The sequence below is a fragment of the Aquila chrysaetos genome, chromosome 1 (assembly GCF_900496995.4).
Source record: "Aquila chrysaetos chrysaetos chromosome 1, bAquChr1.4, whole genome shotgun sequence".
Classification (NCBI taxonomy): Eukaryota; Metazoa; Chordata; class Aves; order Accipitriformes; family Accipitridae; genus Aquila; species Aquila chrysaetos.
In genome coordinates this window covers 53,498,983-53,511,899 of record NC_044004.1, presented here as the reverse complement: position 1 = coordinate 53,511,899, position 12,917 = coordinate 53,498,983, and the positions used below count along the sequence as shown (strand labels likewise).

The window sequence follows — 12,917 nt, the reverse complement described above, 5'->3', positions numbered from 1 at the left end:
CCCAGAAAGGCTGCACAGTCTTCATCCATAGAGAATGTAAAAATGTTGAAGTTAGCCCTGCTTGGAGCAGGAGGTGGGACTTGACGACCACCCTGGCAACCTAAAATACTCCATGATGCCAGGAATAAAACCCTTGAAGACGTACAGTTAAAAAATATGGGCTTAAGCCGTAAGTAAAATGAAATATTATTTCAGTTACTTGAGGACAGGTATGCTGTGTCAGTAAATTGAAAGTCTTCCTACCTACCTTCTTTTACTTTCACAGGAACTGGGGACAGACAACAAAAGCCAAATGAACCTTTATGCACCTTTTGCACCCAGACGCTGTAGACTAACTTCAATAGATAATCTGTACAGGGACCATATTTTTGGGGTAGGAAGGGTGCAGTAAGTGCTCCACTTCATTTGTAACAGTTTTTTCTCCTGTGGCTTTGAGTCCGGCACGAAAAGATAGATTTCCAGAGGTTTTTAAGCACTTCACACCTATTGATTGCACTGGTGGCAATACACCACTTTTCCTGTGTTGTTGAAAATACTCTTTGGTGTTTATCTGCACTGTTAGATGCCCAAGTATCATCAAAATCTAGCTTTGGAATATTTTACGATTAATTTTAGAGAATGTAACTGGACCGCTAATACATTGTTTAGTTCAATGGCCTATGCATTTTAGTCTGACAGATTCCCACTAGATACTCTGAGTACTCTGTTTAGAATAAAGCACCTAGCCACCACAGGTAATGGAGATAATGGAGATGACTGGGAAGAGAAAGAAATTATCAGGTGAGATATATTCAAGATGACCCATCTCTGCATTGAAAGGCAAATCTTTATTGCCAGATGAAAGCATCCGGCAGTAGCGCAACCTCCCTTAACGCTCCAAAACAAGAGTAAAACAAACTCTCATCCAGGAAGGAGGTCATTGCTTTTCTAGTCGCCTGCAGGGTGAAGCACTTATGAATTCCTTGTGGATTTAGCCTTGCTAAAGGAACAAACAGACCAACGTCCAATGAGCAAGTGAAACTGGCAACTCCATTTATGATTAGCAAGCTACTGCAGTACTGAAGACTTATTTCAGAGAAAGATTGAAGCAGCACCAGCAAGCTAATAAGGAACTGCAACATGGGCATAATTGGAGAGAAATTACAGCAATCAAAAGACTCCCAGATTTATAAAATACTAAAATAACAGAGCATGCTTTGACACGTTTGGTGGGAGTAAGTATGTATATTAAAAGCAACTTCTGTATCTCTCAGCGAACTTAATTGTCTCATGGCAGTGCTCATCTCGGACGAAGTAACAATATTTCACACAAAAGCAAGTGCCTTTACTTTGATCTGGAGAAACATCAAGACAACTTTGATATAGCAGTGAAGGAGCTTCATCCTTTCCCTCTCCACTGCCATGTGTAGCACACTGAAAATAGGGACGATGTAGTTGTTTTAATGCAGTCTCTTGTTTTAATTCTGCAGACCACTTTTCAAGACTCTACAAAGGGTAACAAAAGTTTTAGCACATCTATATTAGGAAACATCATCTTCCTCTCACCTTCACAATAATCTCCAGGTATGGGGTGCATTTGAAACAACCCCTACATTGCCTTTGCAGCATCAGCTTGGAACCGTGATGAACTACCAGAAAAGAAAATCTCAGCACAAGGCAGCTTTCTTTTCTGAGTTAAGGAGAAAGTGCCATTTTACAAAAAGAGAAGCCCATAAGCTGGTGAGGTTCAAACCTGTTTTTACTGTGCCAAGTCAGAAAGCTTCAGGGAGTCTCCACAAGTTTTTTTCTGCAGAGCCCTACCTCTCATCTCAGAAAAAACTAGCTCCTTCTGAACCTTTATTTTTAAAAAGCATATAAGCATGCCAGCAAAGTAATATGCACCAGAGAATCTCACAAAACGAACAAAATTAAGTCTAAAAAAGTATTGTGTGTGTCTCTAGTCATGTTCATACTAGAATTAAGCCCACACTGGCCCTTTCTCTGTCCACCCAACTCCAGAAAAGCATTGCCCTAAAGAACATCTCCCCATGGAAAAAGGGGTGAAGGGACAATCCGCACACAACAGCTGTGGGGGTAAGCAAGATACTAATTTAAGATTTCTCCACATTGAAAACAAATAGTTACTGTTAATTGCAAACTCGTATTGAACTTTAACAGTAGTTTATTGCTGTTAGTTTTGTTGTGATCAAACCGTAAACACTGAGCTAATAACAGAGTTGAAAAGCAATTTCACAGCACTTGTAAAGTCATTACGGCTGAATACAAAATAATACTATTGCAAATGGATTATCTAAGGTTCCTGAAGCATCATCCAGGATACCATCAGCAGTACCTCCTGCACTGTTGAGGAGGGACTGCAAATACTGCAGATCTTGCAGCCCTCCAGCATTTGAGACAACCTGTCTTTCCTCAGCAGCTGCTTTAGGAGTAACAGACTGGCACTTACCTGCAGCAGCACCACTAGAGTTTTCCAAAGCACCAGCATTAATCCAGGGGCTCCCTGGTGCTCTTGCTGTCACCGCTAACCTTCATTTGCTAATGTTCATCTTCTGTGCAATGGTTTACTGCAATGCCATGGAGGGAGGGGCCTTTTATGTCAGCGAGGGCATGGTGAGGCCAGCACTGCATGTTTCTAAACCATGTTCACTCTTTCTCTATCACAGTGAAGGTTTAGTCAGCTACATTATTTGAATATTAGCACAAGTTTCAGTATAAAAATCATAGAAACTATGCATATTTCTTCTTTCTAAAAAAAAGGGCAAGTAATTTATTGATCACTAGAGTTATCCTTTGCAGAAAGTTCAATGGAAGTACTTTGTCTTTTTCTATAGATAAACAAATAAACTTCCTTCTCACTTGCGATCAAGTTGTTTTCCAGGCATTGCTAACTTAACAGGGCACAAAGAAAGCAGGCTCCCTCCTGTTGCTCCATTAGCCCTAGACTAGCTGTAGCTGTTTAAACGTTGTTCCTTTCATAATGCCATCAGGTCGGACTTGGTTTCATCTAGCCAGTCATTTTGTTAGCAGCACAGCTGTGCTGATGGCAGTCAGTAAATTTCTATAGGCATCAGGCACATACCCCCACCTGACATTCAAGTCTTCTGGTCTGCATCCTCTATTAAACTCAGCAGCCTCTTGCAGTGCTCTGTCCGTTCGCAAACGGGCAAACATCAGAAGGGTCCATCTCCCTATTTCTTGGGCTTTCTGCTAGGGTATGTTTCAACTTTGCAAATGCTGTCAAACAAAGCAGCTGATACCATTCCCTGGGTCTGCTGTCAGCAGGAGAGCCGGTGACTCCAGGCTCAGACCTCACTACAGCAGGCTGCCCCAGAGGCGTACATAGTGATCCAGCTGCACAGCAGCTCAAGTCCGCATACTCGAACCATGCCATGCATTCTGCGTGTGTCACCTCACGTGTTGAACTACTGACTACCATCCGGGTAGTTATCTACTTGCTAAGCATGCTCTCAAGTGCCAGTATCTACCAAAGCTGCACGTGAAGTTTGAACAACATCTTTTTATTTCAATATTTCCCAGGGTGACTGTCCTCATCACAGTATTTATAAAAGGTGTCTAGTGGCCATATTCTTGAGCGCTTTAGTAGAGTGCAACCAGTTTGTGCAAGTCAGCCTGACTGTTGCCTCTCAGCTGCATTATGAGTAACTCCTTCAATTCACTTGTACCGGTATACTAAGATTTCCTACTTTTCAGGGCTCAGAGAGCTTGGCTTGTATTGCAGCTGCAATGTCTTGCAATTCCATGTTTCTTGTTATGTTTGCATATCTTTGAGAAAGTCTTGGGTACATTGATACCAAGGGCTGAATCACCTCATCTATTAACATTGCTTTGTCATGCTCTGGTGGTTCGGGAATGTTATCAGCCTCATTTAATCACCTGCAATGATACGCAGACACACATTTCTATTCTGGGCCCAGTCTGGCATGTGCAACGAATTCTGCTTCAAACTCTGCTTGGCCAAGGACTGCCAGATTAACCACAACATCTTCAGCAGTCACACTCTTTCTGCAGGCTAGCACCCCAGCACATCAGCACGTTGACAGTACAGGACATCCTGGGGGGGATAAATTGCAACCTCTGAAGGCAGTCAAACAATGTCAAAAAAATTTCTACTTTAAATCCCTTGATCAACTTACTGAGTTATATTTGCACATACACATGTTTTTGAACAGCTAAGTTTATGTCAAGAGAGAGTAATACAGAATGCGAAGTAGTTAAAAATTGGGTGAGTATGTAATGACAGGGAACAGATCTTGGACTTCCTATGAAACTTCAGAGAAAGTTTAACAGCAAAAATAACCCACAAAACCACCATGATAAAGATGTGATTTAAAAGAGAAAATCAATTAAAAGTGAAGACCTTCAGCAGTGCCAGAATGCGCTCAGTGCATTTAAATAATTTGGAGTTACATGCTCAAACTCCTGTTCACTTGCCACTTATTTATTACTTAAGAGGACTGTATAAAAAGCTTGCCCAACTTTTTTCTTTCTGATTTATTCCAGGACAATGACCTGTTGCAATGAGATGACATCCACAGCTTCCTTCCCAAGCTGGAGTTTCTCCCATATCATTCCCATAACCCTTTCTCTTCCATTCTTAAGACTAGAAGAAGAAACAAATATTCTTGGTAGACTTCTTTGAATGCCAGGGCTGGGCTGGCTAATGAAATTAAGCCCAGGCAAGTTATCAAAGATTTAGGAGGAAATCTTCTATCTATAGATCTTTTATCTATACAAAGTATTGTAATGGTATAAGGTCAGGGGTATACAGGGGTGGGGGGCTATGACAACAGGGCTACACAAATTCTTCATATTTAGTTTGCTGACCTATCTCAGTCTTCTGCCCCAAATCATCATAACTAATTTGCAATGCACAAGAAAATCCTCTTTTCTTTATGAATGTTTTCAAATAATCCTAGCTAAACATATAAACAATAAACAGCACTTCATTTAGGTCACTTTACATTACATTAATCGGCTCCACAAAAGGATAACAACTCTGAAATCTGCTTTAGGACTTCATTTATATTTCCTTTTTCATTGAAGTTTTCCTGCTGTTAATGACCAGATCACAATAAGGTTTAATCAAGTAGATCTTGATGACGCAACAAGTACCATCGTAAGCAATCACCTGCTACATCCTCCACTGCATAGCCAGTTTTCCCATCAACCAAACTCCAAATGCATCCTAAAAATCTAAACAAAACAGCAGAAAGAAAATACATTTCCCTTTGGGGAGAGCTGGGTCAGCTGCACAAAAAAATAAATCAAAATTAATTACATCAAAACAACTTCAATGAGAGTTGGGGTTTTTTTTTCTTTTAAAGGAGAAGCAATTAATTTAAACCATTCCTTAGAAAACAAAGCAGAAAAGAAATGCTCCCTTCCCTTCTCCCTGCCCAGCTCCCACTTTCTGAAGCCTTCCTCCTGGCACGTACTTTTTGGGTTCAGCCGAAAGCATCTCCCTTCCCTCTGCACCACCGCCCTGTGCAGGACTGCCGAGCTGCGACTCATCCCGAGGAGCCTTTGAAATCCCAGGGTTTAAAAAGCCACCCGCAAGCAAGCCCTCCTCCGCTCCCAGCCTGACAGCTCCGGGAGTATACTGAACCGCAGCGCTAGCCCCCCACAAACCACCGATCCCGTTATTCAGCCTGACTGGCCCCACCACGACTGTTTCAAGTGCAAAAAGATGACTTAAAAAAAAAAAAAAAAAAGCCAAACAAATACCCCACAGTTTTAAAAAATATTTTTCCTTTTTCTTTTTTTTTGTTTTTGTTTTTGTTTTTAAGGGATGGACACCCAGAGGAGCTAGTCTCCGGGGTATCCCAGCCAGCTACCTGTGCCCAGCCCATCCCGGGAGCATCCCGAGCCCCCAAGGGTACCACCCCCGAGGCTGGGCATCCTTGGGCAGCCAGTGCCCAGGGCTCTGCCTGCTCCGTACCTGCTCCCCGCGGTCCCGGGCGGGCAGTGTGGGCAGCCAGGGACGGAGGGCGGCGTCTGGGATTTCCCTCGCAGCGACTCGCACCCGTGGCCTCTTATGCTTTTGCTGCCAGGAGCCTGGCTCTGCCTTCCCTGCAACCCCCCCTTAGGTGGCTGAAAACAGCAGCCGGGCACCCCCCGCTCCCCCCCCCCCTCGCCTCTCCTGGCTGGTCAAACCCGGCTCTGGCTTTCTCCTTGCGTGCCCTGCGCTCCATCCCCACGGCCCACGGACCCCCACGGCCGGGTTAGGGTGGCTTTACCCTGCTGCACGTGTGAGCAGCCACGCGCCTAAACCCACAGCTGGGTTTCTTGCAGGGCTGTCAAGGAACGGGGACTGGGTATAAAACGTGGCCGCTTCCCAGCGACTCACCCTGGAGTTACTGAAATTTCATCTGCAGCTTATGCCTCAACATTCAAGCATCGCCTGTCCTGGAGGCGCTTGAATAACCACAGAAAATAAAGTGAACGGCACCAAATGGGGCACAGGAATTTCTTACCTCACGGCATCTTGTTGGTGTCATGTTTGTAAAGCTGAACTCTTCAGAGGCGCTGAAAGGTGATGAAAAGGGCAGGGATCTGATGGCAGGCATGCTCTTCGAGAGCCTCTTTCTCTTACACTCTGGCCAGAAAGACATCACAAAAATAGTTACATTTCTATTCCTATATTTTTTTTCTTCAATGCATTGACAATATTTTCAACATAATTGGTTTCAGAGTTCCCCTTTTAAAAGACATGAATGGAGAGGATTTGTGAGATTGAGCTTTGTCTGGAGAAAAAAGTCTCAAAGTAGTACAGAGAGCAGTAGAAATAACAATTTAAACATGTTATTCAAGGGACTTATGTCCCCCCTCCATCTGGGGCATGACAGTGGTCACAGCTTTGCAGGAGAACCTTAAGATTTTTTCTGCCCACAGATTAGCTTTTTTAACTGATGATTTTAAAGATGATAGAAATTCAACTACAAACATAAAACTCACAAGTATGGCGAACATATACCATACATAATCTGTAAATGCTGGGGAATACAGCAGAACTTTCTAAATTGGAGACCTAGATTTTAAAAACAAAGTTTGCTTTGGCATTTAATATCCCAAAGACATGATGGATATGTTACAATAAAATGAATAATGTGCCAGAACAGAAAAAAAAAAAATTAAAAAAAATACGTGCTTCAGTGAAAACACAATATGCTTTTATACACTGTATTGTAAAAGCCAAAATTATGGTATCATTGTCATACATAAATGTTTAGATATTGGTATTTTATGTTGGTCATTATTAATTCATCCTTGGTTTTCATTCCTTATTGAACCACCTTATTTCTATTCAATTATTTGACTTGAGAGGTTCTACTTTCCTCCTCCAAAGATGCCCAGTAAAATAAAAGATCAGTATTAGCTGCTGTCTCTTACAGTCAGATGTACCTTGGCATCTTGACATTTTATTTTTCAGGTCCACCTGTTGACTTGATCTCTGTGATCTGCTGGTTGCAGATAGGTTTGGAAGCAAACTACAGTTTTTTCCATTGCTTTATATGCTCCAAGCTCAAATCCACCAAATGACACAGACTTTAGACATTGTAACAGTTACATAGTTATTATTTTCTTTGTTCATTGCATCTCTCTATTACCTAAATTATGTGATCCATTAAGTTACCTTTGTCACCTTTAAAAATATTATGTTGATGTTCTAGATGTATCATGAGGCATAAAGTTTTTGCTTACATTACAACTTTTTCCATAAACATTGGCTTTCAGGGGAAAATTTATACACGATTTCAGAAGTACTATAACTATCTTTGCAGGTTCAGAACCTGTAGATTCACAATTTGTTGGCTGATAGCATATTTTATCACTAATGTATTTTAAATTTTTTTTAAGACGACAACAGAGGCCGCATGAGAAATTATCAGCCCTCTAACACCCACTTTTTTTCTTTACTTACAGAAATGTGGAAATGGTGCTCTCTAAAACAATGAAAGACCTGACAAACTGTTCAGATGTCCTTTCTTAGGAACTGCTTGCTTTGCTTATGTTGTTGTTCACTCGTACATCTGCAAGTTGGAGCTGAAACTTCTCTGAGGTCAGGCCACTACACACAATACCTCACAGAGCTAGACTCAGAATGAACCCTATTTTGTGTAAGATACTCTAAAGCTAAGAACTGGATGCCAAGGGGAAGTTAAATGCCAACTAAAGCAAACTTTTTCAAGCTTCAGACTTGTTTAGACTGACAGGGTTTGGATTGATAGTTTGAGTTGGCTCCATGAATGACAGCGTTTAGGTGCAACTAAGCCTCCAGCTAGAGGCTTACTGGACTGCTGTCTCACACAGCTCTTTTCCCTGCACTCACACCAAGATTAGTTCTTTGTCAGTACTTTCTTTTTCAGCTGTTTGTAATTAATCCTGGGACATGGGAAAATACAGTAAATCAATCAAGTGAGTACAACCAGACAAAGTATTTGGACTCACTGAGCATTAGGAACTGCATTTGCATGCTTAAACTCATGATGTATTTGAGTAAAATGCACTGAAAATCAGTGCATTAAAATTAGCCACAGAAAACAGATTGCTAAAGTAACTAGGGAAGTAGATAAAGTAAATAACTGCCTAACAAAGGTCAGAAAAATGTCCTTTCTGAGGGTAGTTGAGATCCTAGGCTAAGGAACTAATGGTAGTAGTTCCATGTGGAGACTCAGAGAAACCAACCAAACATTGAACAAAGCGCAGGAAAGAAGTATACATCTTTTTTTGTTTTTTTTTTTTAGAAAATGGAGCAGAGTCATTTAGGATGAGTAATAGCACTTTAAATTTCTATGACGCTTTCCATCCCAGAGGCTCCCAAAGCAATTGGCAAATTTAACAAATTGAAGGACATTATCTACCTTACACTGAAATAATTTTATCTGTCACTAAAGGCATCCCTGCGGGAGCAAAAAGCAGTATCTGTTTAACAGGTTAGATCTGTTGTGACAAACACCGCATCTAAGCAAAGCTACAGGGAGAGTATAATTGTCAACAGCTGGAACTGGTGCTGAATCCTGGATTGAGCGGTTGTTGGGAAAAGTCTGCTAGTATTTCTCCAGTTACCACTGGTAATGAAGACTTTATCACAGATCTTGCAGACCTGCCATGCCCAGGGCAGGCATTCTCACGAGCCAGCTCCCTGGGGCACCCGCCTCCACGCAAGGTGCTTTCACAGCCCACAGCCCCCCTCCTTGCAACGCTTGAGTGTTATATTCATCGGACAGGGAGAGAGCAGAGATTGACTGTAAACATCCAGGCACAAAGACAGACCCAGTTGTCAATCAAGAGGCGCTGGACACTGCAACAGTCAATTTTGATCTGAGCCTTCACCAAGGTCATCTTTCTTTCACTGCAGGCTGAACATAGGCACTCCAGAAAAAAACATTATTTCTGGCAACACAGCGAGGTTCAAAGGTGTTTCACATCCAACAGACAATTCACACGTGCTGCTTCCTGGGGCACATGGGTCTGACAGCAGCTTGCCTGACCAGCTCCTCCGAAATCTGTGAACGCTAGCAATACAGAGTAGCAAAGCAGGTTAAATTCAGTGTACATTAACGACTATTATCTAGAATGGCAGAGGAAGCAGAGTTGCACCAAAAAGCTCCTCCAGGCTACAGATTCAGTGGGATGGGAGAGAGTTTCACACTCCCCCTCTCTTACAGTCATGTCAGAGAACTCAGTCCTTTTAAGGAATTATGGCCATACTTGTGGCCACCCATGCTATGATCACTGAAGAGTACAAAATAGGACGAGCATGATTATTTAAAAAAAAAAAAAAAAAAAAAAAAAACCAACAACAAAAAAAGCCCCACCCAAAAAACCCCAACAAAAAACTGGCAGAAAGAAGAGAGTGTAATGAAAGAGAAATACACGGCCACTGAACTGGTATATTCTAGCTTTAAAAGGAAAAGAAATAGCATCCAAAGCCCTTTCCAGGCTGTCAAAGATTGATGGATAATCTACAGTCACATGTTCAATTTGGGATGGCACAGAGGCATGTTTGGAAATGTGTTTTGAGCTGTAGAATAAGGAAGAGTGAAATAAAAAGTGGAAACAGAATCATATGCCAATGAGCAAAACGGATTAATTTAGCAGTCCATATCTTCCACTGGTTTAAAGTAGCTATAAGGTTGATCTGGGAATTAATCTTGGGATTGTTATGAACTGCAGTGCAAACACTCAGTGTCATGCTACTGAGCTTCTGACACCTCTGAAAAGTCTCACATATTTCACATGGTAGCTGAAACATTTTAATTGCAAAGGAAAACAAAGAGTTAGCATGGGCCAGGCCAGCTTGTCTTGTGAATGAGAGAACTGTAGAAACTTAAGGGCTTGGAAAAGCTCTCAAGAAATTGCCCAGTCAAGTGCTTCTCAGGTAGGGTTAGTCACCATGGAAACCCAACAATTTTTCAATTTCTGAACATCTAAAGTATGATCTAAGATTTGGATATGAATGAAGCCAGTTAACATCAAGGCATGGGTTAGACTCAATCACAGGACTAGAATGCATGTCTCAGTTTGTTCACAAGGGACAAAAAAGAAGACGTGGCACTGCTTATCCAGGATACGTCTTATCTACAGGTCATCTCACTAGCAAAAGTGTAAAGCTATAAAAGTTTGACCCTTTTCTTCTCCTCCCACACTAACAGAGGGCATATGTTAATGCCAATGGTAGAATTTAATTATGCATTTCATTCTACTTTGACTATGCCAAGCCTACAGAAACCCTTGCTTGCTGTGACTCTGAGAGGGAGAAGCTAGAGGTACCCAAGGCAGTGGCCTCTGCTGGAACAGGGGCTTCAGCATAATTCCTCTCTCCTTCTCCCAGCCTCCTTCCCCTTACCCCATAGGGGTTGATATCCCTCCTATCCCCTTATTCCACCAGCAGGAGTAAGTTAGCAGGACTCAGCCATGATTTTTCATCTCAGGTTCATCCTTTCCTACAGTCCTTTCTGTGGAAAGAAGAACCCAGTCAAGATCCACTCCCAATCTTGTTCCTTAGGTGAAAACATTCATTTTCTTAGGTATAGCAGACGATTTTTAGCCATGTCTTACAGTCTTCATGGCCTTTGAAGCTCCTGCCTCCCAGGACAAGGGCCTCAGCACCAAGCCACAGCCAAAGAGCGTTATCTCTGTTGGAGACAGACAATGGCAGAGGAAGAAATGCAAGTGTCAAAGGGCCAGAAGGCAAGGGAAGAAGAATTCAACTTCATAGTCCTCTGGGGAGACACTCACCTGGGGGACAGGAATCCTGGCTCTTATTTGCTGCCTCTAGCACTGTTATGTAACCTCTAGAAAGACTGTTTGAGCTGGGATGGAAATGGACCTTTCCTGGAACAGGGTCCTCAGATCAACAGCTTTGCTGCGCTACCAGTCCTGTAAACCAACCCCAAATTATCAGTGTTTGACAAAATTTTAGTCAACAAAATACAGTATTTTTTTACTTTTAACACTCATTTTGGCTGAAAAACACATTTTGTGATACCAGAATTTTCCACAGGAAAGACATTCTGATTTTTTACTAGCTCACAAGTTTTCCTCTAGCCTCATTCCATCACAAAGTTTTCTCCAACAACTTATGGAAAAACCCTAGAAGTCACAACTTTTGCTGTCAAAGTCATGGCAGTGACAGCCACACAGACATTTTTTTGTTGTACTGTTATCTTCTATACTGAAGTTTTCCATTTCTGGTCAAAGGTGACTTATTTCTATAAATGGAAACATTTTCACACTTTAAATGCTTAAAACAAAATCCTTTTGCGTAAAAAGCTGGCCTGGAGAGTTTCATCCCGGAAGCTGAATGCATCAGAGTCCTATCAACGCTTACAAGGGCTCTTGGTAATAAGGTAAAAAAAAAAGAAACCCAAACTTGGTATTGGTTCCCTAATTCAACCACTGTTTTAAAAAAGAGGCATGCAGACACAAGGAAGCCCTTATAAGTCTTCGGTTTCTATATGCTAAAGGAGGAAAGCTTATACTTGGATGTGAAGTAACTATGACTGCCACGTCCTTGAAGAGCCAGAGGGACAACTGTTAAAATCCAGAAGGAATACATGCTGGGCAACTGCCGTGCTACCGCCCCAACCTCCCAGCCCCAAACACTTAGCAGAAAATGCTCTGCCCTGTTAAGTGTCGGCTCCAGGGGATCCACCACGGCACCTAACACAGCTCTGACAGTCCCTGGTGACACGGTGACATCGGCTCTGCGTGCGCTAGGCAGTATGCTCACAGGTAATGGTCTGCTGTGTTCTGACTATGGCACTTTGCAGAGTGCGGCAATGGAAGCACGTGTGATGTGACCTTCTTGAGCTTTGCCCTGACAGATAGCACCTCAGTCATCAGACACCAGTTCCAGCTCTGCAGGCCCCTTCGTTGTGATCTATTCCTACCAGTCAACTCTCAAACCAGGGGAACAAAAATCCAGTTCCCATTAAAATTAAGGGTATGAGATAATAATAAATTTCAGAAGCTCTCAAGATGTACTATGATGCGAAGACCAATACGTAACAATTTCTTCATCTATTTTAGGCCCAATATTGTCCTAAAACAAAGGCTGACCCTGAATAAAATGGAATTTAAACCACAAGCTCCTTTAAAATGTTGTTTAGATTCTTGTCTAAATATCTTCAAGAAATGGCAAAACCCACTGTTGATTCTTACCTCAGAAAACAAAAGCAATAAAGTGCAGTAACCGAATTAGATGCTTCAGGATAAATGTAGTATTATGCCAAGAAGAAACCTGAATTTCATCTCTGCTCTGAAAATAAGCCATCAGTAATACCTTCTGGATAACAATTTGACATGTGAATCTGAGACTGGTTTTCAAATGCGGGTGCTAAAATTAAAGAAAAACAAACTCGAATTATCCAACCTTTCTTTCAGGCCATATC

At 42.0% G+C, this 12,917-nt stretch overlaps 1 protein-coding gene across 10 annotated transcripts in view; it reads right to left on the bottom strand.

Annotated features, from left to right (window-relative positions):
* Positions 1-12,917, bottom strand: part of LOC115343791 (melanopsin-like) — a 48,133-nt gene extending 35,216 nt beyond the window's left edge. For 3 of the 10 annotated variants that reach the window (XR_003924293.1, XM_030020264.2, XM_030020310.2), the window contains exon 1: positions 2,447-2,569. Coding sequence is in view for 2 of the 10 variants with exons in the window: in XM_030020292.2 (XP_029876152.1) it covers positions 6,495-6,587 (93 nt within the window). In the remaining 8 variants the exon portion in view is untranslated. Of the gene's footprint in view, positions 1-2,446; positions 2,572-5,456; positions 5,568-5,959; positions 6,085-6,494; positions 6,617-11,262; positions 11,404-12,898 lie in introns of those variants that run through there. The other 7 variants (XM_030020292.2, XM_030020319.2, XM_030020272.2 and 4 more) reach the window with 7 other exon arrangements.